The following is a 16,748-nucleotide window of genomic DNA, read 5'->3' on the forward strand; positions in this document are numbered from 1 at the left end:
CTCCGGGGGGCGGCGCTCGGCGGGGGGGGCAGGCTCCAGCGGCGCGGCGCTCGGCGGGGTGGCAGCGCGGGGCTCGCGCTGGGGGGGGTTCCGGCGGCGCTCGGCATGGGGGGGCGGACTCCGGCGCGCGGCAGTCGGCTGGAGCGGGCTCCGGCACGCGGCACTCGGCGGCGGGGGGGGGGGGCGGCACGGGCGCGGCGCTGGAAGGGGGGTTCCGGCGGCGCTCGGCACGGGGGGGCGGCTCGGCGCTCGGCTGGGGGGGGGTTCCGGCGGCGCTCGGCGCAGGGCGGGGTGGGCTCCGGCGCGCGGCGCGCGGCGGGGGGGCGGCGCGGGGGGCAGCGCTCTGGGGGGGGTTCCTGCGGCGCTCGGCTGGGGGGGGAGCGGCACGGCGCTCGGCTGGGGGGGGCTCGGGGGCGGCGCGGCCGCTCGGCTGAGGGGGGCTCGGGGGCGGCGCTTTTTTTTGCTGCTTGGGGCAGCAAAAAAGCTAGAGCCGGCCCTGATTCATAGCCTTCAAAGAAAAAGCAAAGTGCAGACGCTAGCCTGTTTAGGGAATATCACAGTGTAGCAGTGCTTAATTTGTGCCGGGGCTTGCCCAGGCTGAGCCCTGGCACCTCTGGCTTGGCAGTTCATAGCCCTGGCACCTCTGCTGCGTCAGTTATGAAAGTAAAAAGAACTTGTTTTCTTAAACAAGTTCTTCCATGTGCATAAGAGATACAAGCATCAGTGGTACAACGCTCCGCTTCCACTCACAGGTCATTCAGCTGCCAGAGGAACCTCCCTGGAGTGTTATGTTGCCAGCACCTCTTGCTTGAGTGCTGTCACCTCTTTCATTACAAATTACACTGCAGTGTGGTCAGGCTGGGTGAAAGTGATCATGAAATGGTAAGGAATGGTAGGAGGGAAAACAGCAGAATAAAGACAGTGAATAAAGACAGTGGACGACAAGAAGGAAGACTTTAGCAGGGGCGGCTCCAGGCACCAGCGCAGCAAGCGCGTGCATGGGGCGGCAAACCGTGGGGGGCGGCCTGGCGGTCCCTGTGAGGGCAGCAGTCAGGCACCCTTCAGATTCGGCGGCGTGTCTGTGGGAGGTCCGCTGGTCCCATGGCTTTGGCGGCGGGCACGCCAAAGGCGCGGGACCAGCAGATCACCCGCAGACACGCCGCCGAATCTGTCATGCCGCCGAAGGCCGCCTGACTGCCATGATTGGGGCGGCAAAAAACATAGAGCCGCCCCTGGACTTTAGCAAACTCAGAGAATTGGTAGGTAAAATATTGTAATCCCTGAATGGATAGCCCTGTCATTGCCACTCAGGGAATTTGTAGAAAATAAAGATAAGGTGGACCTAAGTTGCCTGTATATGAAAATAGGCACAAGCAGCTCCTAAGGCTAATGCTGAATCAATCTGCAGAGAAAAAAATGTTCTTTTGGGAAAGCTTTCAATCCCATGACATAGCTCTGAGACATTTATCTGAAAGGCTGATTTGTTTTATATATATATAAATCTGCTTAAACTGAGTTTTGAAATATTAGAATAAATCCAGGGGGAAGGAGTGGGCAGAAGGCAGGTATGGCAGTCAATGGGTGCATGATAAATGTATATTATAACTTAGCAATTTATCACATAAATATCTATCTCTAGCTAAAATGCCTTCAGCTACCCCCACGCTAATTACACAGCCTTACCAACAGTGGTATATCAAATAGCAATTGGGGTTCTTTTTCCAATGTACTCGAATACCTTTAGATTACACTATTTGCTGATATGAACCATTTCAAAATTGCCAAAGGCTCCTGAAAAGGAGAACCCAAAATCACGTTTATATGTCATTAGATTCCAGGGATGATCTAAAATGACCAATGCCACACCTTTTATAATAATGTAAAGGGTTATCATAACCATAGTCAGATGGATATTAACTAAGTACCAAGATACTGTGTGTTAGCTGATCTAATGAATGCTTATGTACAATTTCACAGGTCAAGCTATGTCTGTTAATTCCTTTCTCTCAAGGTACAGAGTGAAGTTGTACCAACTAGTGAAATGGATCATGCTGTAATTTATGGATTGACAAATAGTCTCCTTTATTGTGTAGCAGGCCTCCTTGAGCCAATTGCCACTAGAGTCTTCTATGATCTCCAATGTGTAGTAGTATTTTTATTATTGTTGTTGTTTTGTACTAGAAAACTAACTGCATGGGTATCAGTGCAGAGTTTCAGCAAAATAATTTTCAACATACATCCTAAGGGCCTATCTACATTTCACACACACACACACACATTATGTTACCCAGTTACAATATGGTTGAAACTTGTCATGTAGCTGAGATCTGTGTTGTAACTGGGATAAAGCTCAAGGCTTTAACTCAGCTTTACAACACTGCCAAATCACGCGCACTGTACAGACTTAGCCATGTTGCTACAGGTTCCCCTAAATGTTGCTATTACAAATGGGTTGGGACTTACATTGTATATTTCTCATTCTTCTTACCCTTTACTATCATTTTTTACAATGTTGCCTCATTGCTTATTACACAGACTTGATTGCTCTTGATTCTTTGGCTTTCCTGAGCTGCTTTTTATAAATATAAATATCCTTCCTTTGAAACCCACAAGTTCCTTTGGCATGCACAACTCTCTTGGGAATCCTCTCTTGGTCCAAGTGAACCATATCATCAATGAAAACTACATCTTAAATAAGAAAAGGGCCCCATGGCCCTACTGTCATGATGTTAAGCTTATCTCCTACTGAGTTCCCAGCCCCAGGGTCAAGGCTACCAGCTTCTACTTTAAAACAAAAAACCAAGAGTTGCACCAGTGGAAGTAACAATGTAACTCCTATATGATGACGATTAGCTAAGCAATATAGTACAGTGAAAGTTACCCTGAATATACAGAATAGTTCTTGAAGCTATAGGAAAAATTGCTTCCAGAATCAAAGCTAATCTCTGCTAACATTCAAGACTGATTCCTATCTGAAATAGGAAGATCACTACAAGACACATTCCAATTACAGAGGGGTAGCCATGATAGTCTGGATCTGTAAAAAGCAACAAAGAGTCCTGTAGCACCTTAAAGACTAACAGATGTATTGGAGCATAAGCTTTGGTGGGTGAATGCCCACTTCATCAGACGCACCCACGAAAGCTTATGCTCCAATACATCTGTTAGTCTTTAAGGTGCCACAAGACTCTTTGTTGCTTATTCCAATTACATAAATTTTTGGACTTCAATAGAGAGAATCAACATGCAATAACAGAGCCAACAAGTTATCATTCAAGTGTTCTGTACCATGAGACTTAGAAATGATAAACAGTTGTTGCTGAAAGGTGCTTCTTATCTTTGAACTGCCAAATGAGCCTAAGCAAAATGGTTGGTGGGTTTTTTCAAACTATATATATGAAAAGTTAATCAAAAAACCAAAGTCAATCTTCTGCTTGAGCTAAAGAAGCAATTGATAGAAGGCGGCTGTCTTATGTCCTATGTGGGTCTGCCACTAGAAGGGGACATGACACACACTTTGCCAGTGAGTTACACAGCTATTTTGAGAATGTTGGTTAGAAGGGTGTCTGGATTCTGCTCCTCAGTCAGGGAGCAGAGTGCAATAGCCATAGATTTGGCAGTCACTCTGAAAAGCATTGTAGTTCATATTTCAGTCTGCCACATTAAAGACCAGGGTCTATTTCCAGCTCTATCTGAAGTGACCTTGTGCAGCCTCTTAGTTACCTTCTTTGGAAAATAGGGGGATGAGAGTTGCTTCTGGGATAGAGATAACGATGAAGTGTACAGAAATATTAAAAGCACTCAGTAGAAGAGGTGAGATCAGACCCATAATACCTGGGCTTTGGGCCCAGAGCACCTTCACCTAGACCAAAGTGTACTTTGTGGGGGAAGGTGTTTACTTTGTGCATTTGACAGTGTGTGCTGTCAATTTCACCATGACCATCATGTAGTCAGTCAGTCTTTTCTCGGGATGAAAAGGCCTTTATTCATATACATACTTACACAAGGGAACAAAAAACCTCTTAAATTAAAATACGTAAGTAAATAAATAAATTGGAAGATGCTATTTCAAAGGAGCTCGTATACTGGAATGTCTTTGAAATCAGTCAATTAAAAAATCAATTTGACAATGTTTAAGATTTTTAGATTTCTATACAAAAGGATGGGGCAGTGCACCCCCAGCTTTTACTGATCCGAATGAGTTAAGGGTTGCAGCATATTGTTAGGTTGAGCCATGAATCTGCAATTTTGGCTCCTTAAATTGGTGATTCTCTGCAGTAAACGAAAATTGTAGTCCAGGAGGACTTCAGCCTTTAGACTAGAGATTACGCTTACCTTACGAAAACTGCAGGGTGAAGGTACATAGGTCAAATGAATGCATTCTTATGAGTTTTACTGTGTAACAGGGCACTGGAGTATGCAGCGTATGTGTGTGTCCACTGCTCTTGTTAAGGCTTTTGGGTCCTTGAAGACTGAAAGCTGTAGTTGCAAGTCACATATTGGCTTCCTATCACTTATGCATGAAGTGGAAGATACCATATCACCGACCAACTCTTCTCCCGCCACTAACATGCCCACTGTGGTGCTCTGTACCTCAGGGGAAGACCCTACACCCCCATGTTCATCTTTATAGAATGACTGTGTGGTATCCAATGCAAAGTTTGTCATGGTGGGTGTCTTCGGAAGGCTCATGATGCTCTGAGCATGGTTGTTATAGTGATGTTATAGTAATTGTTACAGTAATGTTATAGGTTATAATTTCATGTATATAGTTATGAGGCTGAAAATGTATCCTCATGGCTTAAAATAAGCCCAGGCAAAAACTCTTCAAGAGCAGAGAGGCAATTCACACCTCCTCAGGGCAGGTATGGGACAAACCTAGCCCAGCTTCACAGGAACAAAGGACGCTGGCCTATGCGGCAACAAAAGAATCTGTTAGACCAGGGGTCGGCAACGTTCGGCACGCGGCTCGCCAGGGTAAGCACCCTGGCGGGCCGGGCCAGTTTTATTTACCTGCTGACGCGGCAGGTTCGGCCGATCGCGGCCCCCACTGGCCGCGGTTCGCCGTCCCGGGCCAATGGGGGCGGCGAGAAGCAGCACAGGCGAGCGATGTGCTGGCCGCGGCTTCCCGCCACCCCCATTGGCCCGGGACGGCGAACCGCGGCCAGTGGGGGCCGCGATCGGCCGAACCTGCCGCGTCAGCAGGTAAATAAAACTGGCCCGGCCCGCCAGGGTGCTTACCCTGGGGAGCCGCGTGCCGAACGTTGCCGACCCCTGTGTTAGACTCTCGAGGGAGTCACCCCTCTTCCTTTGGTCAGTTTGGAACTGTGATGAGGTAATGCTCACCTGACTCTGAAGTGGTGGGGGCAAAGCCAAGAGGGAAGAAAGGACATGATAAAAGGGAGAGACATTTGCCATACTCTCTCTCTCTCTTCCACCTACATCTACAGACACCACATCAAGCGACTGAAGCGCTGATCAAAGGAGAGAGCCTTGCTGAAGAGCAACCAGCCAGCCTGTGGTGAGAAGCATTTAAGTTTGTAAGGGCATTGAAAGTGTTAAGATCAGCTAAGAATGCATTTTGCTTTTATTTCATTTGACCAAATCTGACTTTTTATGCTTTGACTTATAATCACTTAAAATCTATCTTTATAGTTAATGTTTGTTTATTCTATCTGAAGCAGTGAGTTTGGTTTGAAGCATGACAGAAACTCAGCTTGGGATAACAAGCCTGGTGCATATCAATTTCTTTGTTAAATTGACGAACTCATATAAGCTTGCAGCGTCCAGTGGGCATAACTGGGCACTGCAAGACAGAGGTTCCTAGGGTTGTGTCTGGGCCTGGAGATATTGGCTAGTGTCATTCAATTGCACAATCCAAGGAGCATCTTACATGCCAGAGGCTGTGCGTGAATGGCCCAGGAGTCGGTGTTCTCACAGCAGAGCAGGGTAAGGCTGGCTCCCAGAGTCAAGGATTGGAGTGACCTAGCAGATCTCCAGTCCAGATAACACCAGAGGGGAACATCCATTAGAACACCACCCATTAGAACACTGGGGTCTGCTATGTACTGGGGATGTTTGGCCGAAAGATTTGGGAGTGGGGTTTATGGAGGAAAACTATCTCACAGCAGGGTTGGTGCCATCCTTGGCACAGGACAGCAACAGGCACTGTGCAAGCCTTATTGGCAGAGAGCCCACCAGATGGGTTAAACTCCACATCCTCACAGAGACTCCCACTAGCTCACAGTAGCACTTCAAGCTGATTAGTGGCTTTGTCCTCTGTTCATTAGGCTAGAGAGCATGACCATGATTACAGCCCAGTGGTAGGGATATTCTGCTGGGAGGAGGGAGACCCAGGTGCCAGTCCTCCTGCTCTACTGAATATTTAATTATTTGTAAAAAGTGGAAGAGCTTCAAAAAAGACAGACCCAAATTCAAACCTTTCCTCCACATCAGGCAGAGGATACTGAACCCAGCATTCTCATTTCCTGAGTGAATGCTCTAACCGCTGCACTAAAGGTTCCAGAAGGACACCACTTCCTCTGGTTGTTTTGTGTGGGTTTAGATGTGCTCAGAACACATCTCCTGGATTGTTTGTGAATCCTGCTGGGGCATAGGCAGCTGTGTGCATGCCTGCCACTGAACTTTAGGAGCCATGGGGACTTTAATGGCAGAAAATTATGTATCTATAGACTTTAGGCACTTACAGGTTTATGCAGCAGCTGAGTGTGGTTTTTGTGAAGGCCATAGGTGCCTAAATGTTGAGTTTTGTGGCTTAAGTCCCATTGTGAACTCTACCCCTACACTCTAGCACGATGCCAAAGTTTGTTTGTTGTAGCCACTATTCTTCCTGGACTTCTTGGGGTATGTCTACGCTGGGGGGGGGGGGGGAAGAACTCATGCTCTAATAAACTCTGAGGCATCAAGTCTCTACAGACTCGGGCTTGCGCTGTGGTGCTGAAAACAGCAGCATAGAGGTTCCCATTCGGGCTGGGGTTTGGGCTCTGAAACCTGGCAAGAGGGCTGGGATTCAGAGCCCAGGCAGGATTATCTACACTGCTATTTTTCGTGCTGTAGTATGAGCCCCACAAGCCTAAGACTCTAGACCTGGGCTCTCAGACTTGCTGCCATGGGTTTTGTTTTGGGCAGTGATGTCAGTTGGCGTGCACGCGCTCTCTCCATGTACTGCACCAGCTGTGAAGATAGCCAGCTCAGCAGACCTCAGTAGTTCTGCTCAGAAAGACCAGACTCGGTTTGATGGCGAAGGCACTCGGCCAGGCTTATTGCTGACGAAGCACAGTACCAGTGCCTAATAACCTCTACAGGTATACTAATACATGTATGCCCATAACAATGGACTCAACTCAGTCAGCAGTGTGACTTTCTGCTTCCTCCTAGGCTGGATCAAGGTACCCCTTCCTATGATTTCTCTTTTATACATTGATACAAACAAGTTATGTATTACACTCCTGATGTGGTTAGTTACCAACACTACACCTTGTACCTGCTGGTTCAAACAAAACATTTTCATCTATCATTCTGTCCTGTTCTCCAATGCTTGTTTTACTTGGGGGTCGGTGTGTTCCTGAACTTTCTCCTACGATTGTGTTTATGTGGGGGGTACCTGTACTAACCTTCTCGAATGTATACACGAATACCCTGTGCCTAGTACTTCTCAGGAGTGCTTGTGTTTTTGCAATGCTCAGTGTTTTTGCCAAGTTCATGTACCCGACAGTGAACTTGTAAGCAAACATTTACTTTACGATTGGGCCTGACTTTTGCTCATAGCATGGCTTTTGTTGACTTTGGTTCAAGCCTCAAACCTTGCACAGACCCCATGCTCCAGGCTCTCTCTCTCTAGTACTACAGACATTGCCTTAGTTGTTCATTCTGGTCAAGATATGAGACAAGTGAGTTGTCTGGATGCACGACTAGAAACTTTGATTTCCTGTGGAGATTTAATTGCAAGCTTTCCCTCCTATGCAACCAGAGTGCAACAGACTCCCTTCTACTATGCCCTTCCCAAGCCAGGGTCGCTATCCTTATCTATGTACTATTTATGCAGGTTGCTTTTCTGTGCACAAAAGGAGCATAGAGTTTTGTTTGTATATGGAGCAGAAAATAATGATTGAGAGAGTAAATAACTGCCAGATAAATAGAAAAGCAGATTATAGGAAGAGTAAACAGGCAAAGAATGAAATGAGTAGTTGTCTAACTACAAAATAGTAATGGAAGAATGGTCATTAGAATAAACCTTTTGAGAGGTAACATGGTATCTGTAGGATACTGAATCCAGGTTTTTCTTAGAAAATGAGCTGTTATTGAAACAAAAGAGATTAAAAGTGAGTCTTCCCTGAAATAAAATTGAAAAAGTATTAGGAAAAACTGAGGGAATCTCGAAAACATGTCAAGAACAATAATTCTCATGTTCCAGACATTAGAGAGGGTTTAGAAGGTAAAAATATTTCTTTTCTTCAGCAAGTGCTCCTACAGGCCACCTCAGGTTAGAACCAAACCTTCCTCCATTTATTATGGAGATAGTGCAGTGAATATGCTAAAAATGGTAGGAAAATGCTAAAGCCAGGGCTATGATATTTAAACTACTAAAGTTCAATAATAAACTCTTAATAATGGATTAAGTCTTTTCTTTTGATATATTATTGCAATATAAATGTTAAATAATATAACCTAGAACCAGAGACTCCACTTCTCCTCACTCCCTTAAAAACAGATCAACTATGAAATTATAAATTTTATCTCAAGAGTGAACTTGAACAAGTGGTTCTGGTGAAACTTTATTACATTATCCCTATCTTAATACTTTTGGAAAATCATCAATTTATGTAAAACAGTGAGCTGTATGAATTCAACCAGTGACAGTCAGAGAAAGGTGCAAGCAGAATACTGTGTCTATTAAAGAAAGATTGAGCGTTTCTTCCAGCTCCTGTTTTCATCAATGGCAAAACTTCTATTGATCTAAATGAGAGAGGGATTTCCCTACTGCTAAGTACATTTTTTCCCCCCTGAAATAAACTGTAGTTAGTTTGCAGCCACAGTGTGGAGTAATAGTTAGAACAGGGAATGATAATCAGAACTCCTGGGTTCTATTCACAGCTCTGCCACTGTGTAATTTTGAAAAAGTCAATGGAAAAAAATTTCTGAAACTTCCATTAGTTTTGGGTTCCTCTGTTTGTGTATCCAGCCTGAGACACTAAAGGCCTGACAGTCAGAAATGCTTAATACCTGCAACTCCCATTTACCTCAGTCACTGCTATTACAGTGTATGTGTAAGATCTACAGAGTGGCTTTTAGCCAAGAAAAACTCAGGTCCTTGCAAGCTCTGCCTAGCAGAGTTCCTGCTAATTCACTGCTGCCTACAAAATCAGAAGCACTCTAGTTCAAGTCTCAGATGTGATAATGAGCACACTAGCATTTTGCCAATGAACTGATACCTGAGCAGTTTCTGAACTGTCTGCCCTATAGTTTCCAGACACAACGTGCATCAATGGGTGCTTGTGTACTTAAGAGTAGGATCCAAACCCTCATTGATTTTTCTTTCTGTGGGGAATTTTCACATATTTTATAATGTTGAGTAAAGCCCAAATTAAAATGTAGTAACATGCCATGTTAACTTTAGGCATCTAAGATAGAATAAAAGGGATGTCTGGACATGCTTGCAGATACTTGTTTACTTTACAATGAAAGTTGAACAAGTCTTGGTAAGGAAGATATGAAAGGGCTTTAATAGTTTTGAAAAAAATAATCTTTCACCATCAACCCTTGCAATCTTGAAACATAGCTTCTTGTGCACAGCTTGGGTGTTTTGTTTTTTAAACAGTAATCATTAGTATTGGGCTGTTTATAATCAATTTCTACATAACTGTTGTAGTTAATGCTTTAATTCTAGGCTGAGGAGCCACATTACCAAGACATCAGAATATGTGGACTTTGCAACATATCCAGAGCAAAGCCAATTGTTGGGCTCTAAAATTCTTTCCACTGTCACTCATGGGTGATTCAAGTGCTACTAGGCAACACCAATGGCCAAGAAGGAAATTACACACTACAACACATTCTGAAGTTATGGTATTGTGGAACTGGTATCTGGATCACCATGTGCACATGGTGGCCATTCACTAAGGAAGCAAGGAAAAGAACCAGGAAGACCAGCTGACAGTGGAAGCTTCATTCCAGCATCTCCATGATTCTTGGTTTAACCGTTGCCCTCAGTGTTGTTTTAAAATGTAAAAATTTCTACATAGTCCATATTTAACAGAATCAGATTACTTAAAATATACTCAAAAAGGTTTGAAGATAATGCCAGTATGTTACAGGAAACTGCTAAAAGTCCAGATTACATTTTGCATACCAATATGAAACACCTTTTATCCTGAAAGATTCCAAAGGCTCTTGTAGAATTCAGCTGAGATACAAGCTTTGGGCATGGTCCTGGGCCCACTGAGGTCAGTAATAAAATTCCAACTGACTTAAATGAAAACAGAATTGGGCCTTATTTATAGCGATCTTTTCATTCACCACTTAAATGTAGCCAGTTCTAGCTAGAATAGTACACAGCAGCTCTACAGGATTAGGGCAGGAACGTAATATATCCAACTGAACCCGTAAGAGAGATTTACATAAACTTAAATAAATTATCAGAGCTTGTATCTGGCAAGGGTAAAAAACTGTGCTGGATTCTGAAAACTGTTTCCTTAGTCTCTTGGACAACTAACATTTATTCAAAAGTAAGTAGTTGGTAGGTGGTATGTTTAGTAACCATTATCTGCAGTTCAACTACTTATAGCCTAAAAAAAAAAAAAAAAGCCACATTTGGTTAACTGCAAGCAATTTTATTGTAAAATCTAAGCTGTAAATGATTAGAAACAAAATTACTATTTTCATCACTACCTCCCTTGCATAAAATATACCCAACCTGATATTTTCATAAGTAAGCAAAACCAACTTTAGCCTTCAGTTGTTATTCCACCTGGATATGAATTAACTACTTTCAGATACATTGTACTGCAGGAAACTAGAGTTAAGAAAGAAAGTTACTGTATGTATATGGGTTCCTTTACTTTTTTTTTTTTTAAACTATAATGCTCACATTACACATACTGGGCAATTTATTTTTGACAAAATCAAGTGAAGTTCTATCAACTTGAACACCCTATTAGTTCACCTATATTGATAATCACAGTATTTATATAAGTTGTTTTCAGTAGTTTAGCCAGAAGTTAGGGTCCTTACCTCAAAAACCAATTGAAACAATCTTTTCATTTAAGTATTGAGTTTCATTTCCAAAACTAAACAAAAATAACTTTTAGCCTTAAAAAGAGATCTACATAAAATCATTACCAGCCTAGAGCACTAGTGTTAGAAGGTACTAAATTATTAGTCAATCACTTTCGATTGCAGACATAAGAATAGACTCTTTATTACTGCATCAAGCCTGAAAGGCATTTATATCTTGTGCGGACATCTGCTACATTTGTTAATGTCTTTGACAGCTTATTCTCCAGTTAGGGGGATGTAAAATCCATGGATGGACCAACTGTATGTAGCATACAGTTTACAGGTTAGATCGTTCCTTTGCAGACATGCGACGTGTAGATTGTGTATACGTTCTAATCACATCCTAAAAGCAACATGAAATTAATTAGGCTATGAAAAAAACATTTAGGGCAAATGCTATTAAAAGAAGTTTCTTAAATTTGAATGCAGTCAAATCAACATTTTAAAGAAATTAACCAGTGCTCATTTAGTAAACAGCACAAGTGAAACATTTTGTTTAGTAATTGCCATTTTATCCCTTTTCCTTTATGCAATTTTAGCAGGTAAGGTTATCATGTGCTAAGCTAACCAGAGTATCAAGTACATGCATGAACACCTTCTGAAATATAAAACCACTAAATTCAGTCCTTGTAATGCACCAACTAATTGGACCAATTAGCATTGCAATTAATGGCAATTATCTCATTGTATGACTATCAAAACAATGAATTATCTCCAAGTTTAAAAAAAAAAAAAACCATGAAAATGATTATATTCCATCAAGGTAGAGATTCATGAAACAAGCTAAGGTATTCAGTCAATCAAAGCCTTGTTAACTAGAAAGAAACCATCCCTAACATACCTGTTTGCCAGCTTCAGCATTGTATTTGTCCAGCAGAGCTTGAATACGGGCACCATACTCAGGATGAACATCAGTGAAGTTTTTCACCTGAAATAGTAAGGAAAGTCAGGGCACGAACAGACAATTTCATTTCTCAGTTTCACATTCATGCCTGGTTCTTGCCAATTCCAAAGCCTGCAATCAACATGCAATATCTAATAAGAATTATCAACAATTCCCCAAATCAAGCACCAGTTCATATCAATAGACCAGGTAGCAAGGAGTGAATCATAGGTATTAAGTCACCTAGGACAACATCCTGATTTACTGCAAATTAAACAAACATTGCACAGGTGTTTTCCATTGGGGATGATGAAGCCATTCTTCTTCCTAGCACCATTAATGCTATTCTCCTGGATATTTCAGCACAGTTAAATTTTGGGGAACTTTTCATCCTCCAAATAAAACCTTTATGGCCTTGATCAAACGAGGGTGGTTGGTTTTTGTTTTTGTTTTGTTTTGAGTAAGATATCTGTATTTTAAACACCCAGTGCAAAGCACTTATGCAGTCTGTTAGCCCACCCCACCCCACAATACAGGAAGCACAAATCACTAGACTTCCACATTTGTGTGTTGAAAGTGTCAGCTCATCATGCTGCCAGCTTTAGCATTCTCCTTGTTAATTATGTACAAAATTTGTTAAATTCTTTATACTCTACTGATCATTCTTCGCATAAAATAAACAGATCAACATCTTATTCTCCAAAAATACAATTTCTGACCTTCTCTTTTCATCTCCAAACTGTTATATTTGCAAAATTTGTTGATCAACTGCAATACTGTAACACACCAGCAGAAGCTAGACTTAAGCTAACACAGTAAGATGCTACAGTAAAAGTTGTATCATCTGGCACTTTACTAACCAGAAAGCTCTAAAACCAGCATTTCTGGTATCCAATAAAAGTCTGGTTGGCGTGGGGCCAGCAGGCTCCCTACCTGGCTCTGTGAGGCTCCCCCAAAGAGGCGACACGTCCTTGCTGCTCGTAGGCAGAGGAATAGCCACTGGGGCTCCGTGTGCTGCCCCCGCCCTGAGCGCTGCCTCCACAGCTCCCATCAGCTGGGAACCGTGGCCAATGGGAGCTGCGGGGGCAGCGCCTGCAGGCAGAGGCAGCGCGCACAGCCGCCTGGCAGCTCCTCTGCCTAGGAGCAGAAGGATATGTTGCAGTTGTGGGGAACTTCCCCAGGTGAGCGCCGCCCAGATCCAGCACACCGAAACCCCTCCCATGTCCCTACCTCAAGTCCCCTCCTGCAACAAAACTCCCTCCCAGAGCCTGCGCCCTGCACCCCTTCCTGTGCCCCAATCCTAAGCCCCCTCCTGCACCCAAACTCCCTCCCTCCATAGAGAAGTATAACTCTTAGTTAACCAGAATTTTTGATGAATTGGCACTCCCTATTCCCCCCAACATGACAGATAAAGCTTTTACTGTACTTACAGCTTTCTTCTGGATGAAATGTTGAGCGTCTTTAAGATGGCTAGCAATGTTCTCACACAGTCTTTGGCGTTCATCTTCTTTCAGCACTTTGGTATAGAACACTCTCACCTTAGGATCAAATTCTGTAGTTTAGTTTATTTAAGGCAAGGCCAGTTTTTAAATTGACTATCAAAAGCTATCATTAATAATAGTAAAACTGTTAAAGCTCAGGTCTTTAAACTATTACAAGAAAGCATGAAATACTGGTTGGTATTTTCCCAGAACATTCAAACTGCTTCCCGCCATGATGTACAACTCTAAGTTTTTAGATGAGGGAAGGAATAAGAAAGAGGCAAAGAGAATGACATGATGCTGATGAAAGTAGCACTTCCAAATCAACATTAGATTAAAGATGCAGCCATTCTACTTCCTAGAACCATTAACACTATTCTGCTGGACAGTTTAGCAAAATTAAATTTTGAAATTTTACATCTGCTTTGCAAGACAAGTCAATTTTTACAAATCAATTTTTAACTACTCTTCCAGTTTCTGAAATTAATATTGGACTATTTCAGGAAGTAACTGTTACAACTGTATCTTTCAATTACATATTTCTCCTTTATGACACTATCTGTATAAAAAAAATGTATGAATGAGATTTGCAAATGTAGCAACAGTGTTTCTAGTGGTATGTCACAAATTCTGTGTTCACTGCTGTTTGTCTAATTACTTTAATTATCTTATATATCAATGTAATCCAGTTCTGTTGGAACTGATTAACATTTGTATCACATTGTGTTATAGTTTAGATATCTGCAGCAACTAATTACATCAAGCTTGGAAAAAATCAGGGCTAAATTTTGCATCTGGGTATTAGTGTTCAGGTTGGCCCGAAAAATTTACTATTTGCATTACATAGTGTAAAGAAACATTTTTTAAAGGTTCACTGAAATGACAGTATTCTAAGGAAAGCGTGGTACATAAGAGTAGGGGTAGTGTTACCAAGATACCTAGAGAAAAAAGTGATGAAATATGGAGAAATATGTTCCTGGTAAAATATTGGACTTCACACTGCAATAAAACAGGTGATCTCACTTTTGCAGGTGCAATTTTGCATGCTTCAGTCTCAAAGGCACGTACATGAAAATTTGAACATGTCATGTCCGGCGAGTTGAACAAAGTGCTGTGGAAGAAGAATTTGAGAGGAACCACAGCTTGTTCACTGGGCAGTCAAACTCAAAGCAGTCCTTGAAATTAGGGCTGTCAAACTATCAAAAAATTAATCTCGATTAATTGCGAGATTTAAAAAATTTATCTCAATTAGTCGCAGTTTTAATTGCGCTGTTAAACAATAATTGAATACCAATTGAAATTATAAATTTATGGAGGTTTCTATATTTTCAAATATAGTGATTTCAATTACAAAGTGTACAGTACTCACTTTATATTTATTACAAGTATTTGCACTGTAAAAAAAAATATTTTTCAATTCACCTCATACAAGTATTATAATGTGATCTCTTATCGTGAAAGTGCAACTTACAAATGTAGATTTTTTTTTTGTTATACAACTGCACTCAAAAACAATGTAAAACTTTAGAGCCTACAAGTCCACTCAGTCCCACTTTTTATTCAACCAGTCGCTAAGACAAACAAGTTTGTTTACATATACGGAATTATAATGCTGCCCCCTTCTTATTTACTATGTCCCCTTTGTATCTAGCACTGCAAGGTATTTACGTGCTAGATATGCTAAATATTCATGGTTCGGCCACCATTCCAGAGGACATGCTTCCATGCTGATGACACTCATTAAAAAAATAATGCGTTAATTAAATTTGTGACTGAATTCCATGGGGAAGAACAGTATGTCTCCTGCTCTGTGTGTTACTCGCATTCTGCCATATATTTGTAAGTTGCACTTTCACAATAGAGATCACACTATAGTACTTGTATGAGGTGAATTGAAAAATACAAATTAAAAAATAATATAAAGTGAGCACTGTACACTTTGTATTCTGTGTTGTAATTGAAATCCATATATTTGAAAATGTAGAAAAACATCCAAAAATATTTATAAATTTCAGTTGGTATTCTATTATTGTTTAACAATGTGATTAATTTTTTTTTTTAGTTAATCGCGTGAGTTAACTGCAATTAATTTGCAGCCCTACTTGAAATGAATTGGCAAAGATCTTTCAAGGCCTCCTCAGAACTGTACTTAAGTTTAGGCTAGATGCTTCAAGGAAAAACCCACATCCAGATAACACAATCAAGTTCCACGACAGACAATATAATAAGTCCTTTTCACATAGTTTACCTGAGACACATTATCCTCATTTGCACTATTGAAGCGCTGCACATCACAGCATGTGACAGACATGTGGCTCTCCTTCAAATTGGGCTGATCTTCAGGACCAGTAAAACTGTTTGGATAATAATTTGGGGCACCACCTTTAAGAGAAAAGATCAAAATATCAGTCCTTTTAGTTTAGATTAGGAGACAGTGAAATTATAAAGCACACTTGAAGGAATATATTCAAATTGATTCAGATAACCCTTTTACCCTGCTATGTCTATATTTCCTTCGCTTTCTTTTTAAAACAACTGCCAACACTTTGCCTCACACTCTTCAAGAGATATAGCTCAGCAGTTACAATGTCCTGCAGCCTCAAACGTATATCTGATATAGCTGGTCGAAACTTGGAATTTTGAACATTTGTTTTTGTTCTAAATTGGAACAAAAGCAAAATTTCCTGTGAAATGGAAATTCTGAAAAAATAAAATAGAGTATTTCAAATGTCAATCACATTAAGCACTATTAGTACAGGTGTCATGAAATAATGCACCTAAAAATATAAAAAAGTTAGTTTTGAAACAATATTTCCATTTTTCTGAAATGACGTTCGCAGACAAAAATTTCTATTTTGGAAAATTTGTTTTTGTGGCAAATTTCTTTAAAAAAAAAAAAAAAAAAAAAAAACCACACCACAACCCCACAGTTTTGTCCAAATGTTTTTTGAAGGGAAACTTTCAACAAAATTTTCCAACCAGCTCTAATATCTGAATTTGAATCTACCTATTTCTCATTTCCTGAGTTTTCTTAAAAATTTCTGGTATTAAAAATTAAGGCAGGATCTAAACCCCACTCCCTGTGTGGA

At 41.4% G+C, this 16,748-nt stretch overlaps 1 protein-coding gene across 1 annotated transcript in view; it reads right to left on the reverse strand.

The window, feature by feature from the left end:
* Positions 1–10,829: 10,829 nt before the first annotated feature.
* Positions 10,830–16,748, reverse strand: part of CAT (catalase) — a 40,798-nt gene continuing 34,879 nt past the window's right edge. The window contains exons 10-13 of the mRNA XM_065402836.1: positions 15,908–16,041; positions 13,609–13,716; positions 12,137–12,223; positions 10,830–11,638 (exon numbers count right to left, since the gene is read on the reverse strand). Coding sequence (XP_065258908.1) covers positions 11,573–11,638; positions 12,137–12,223; positions 13,609–13,716; positions 15,908–16,041 — 395 coding nt within the window. The 3' untranslated portion in view covers positions 10,830–11,572. The remainder of the gene's footprint in view (positions 11,639–12,136; positions 12,224–13,608; positions 13,717–15,907; positions 16,042–16,748) is intronic.

Source organism: Emys orbicularis, chromosome 4, assembly GCF_028017835.1.
Source record: "Emys orbicularis isolate rEmyOrb1 chromosome 4, rEmyOrb1.hap1, whole genome shotgun sequence".
NCBI lineage: Eukaryota > Metazoa > Chordata > Testudines > Emydidae > Emys > Emys orbicularis.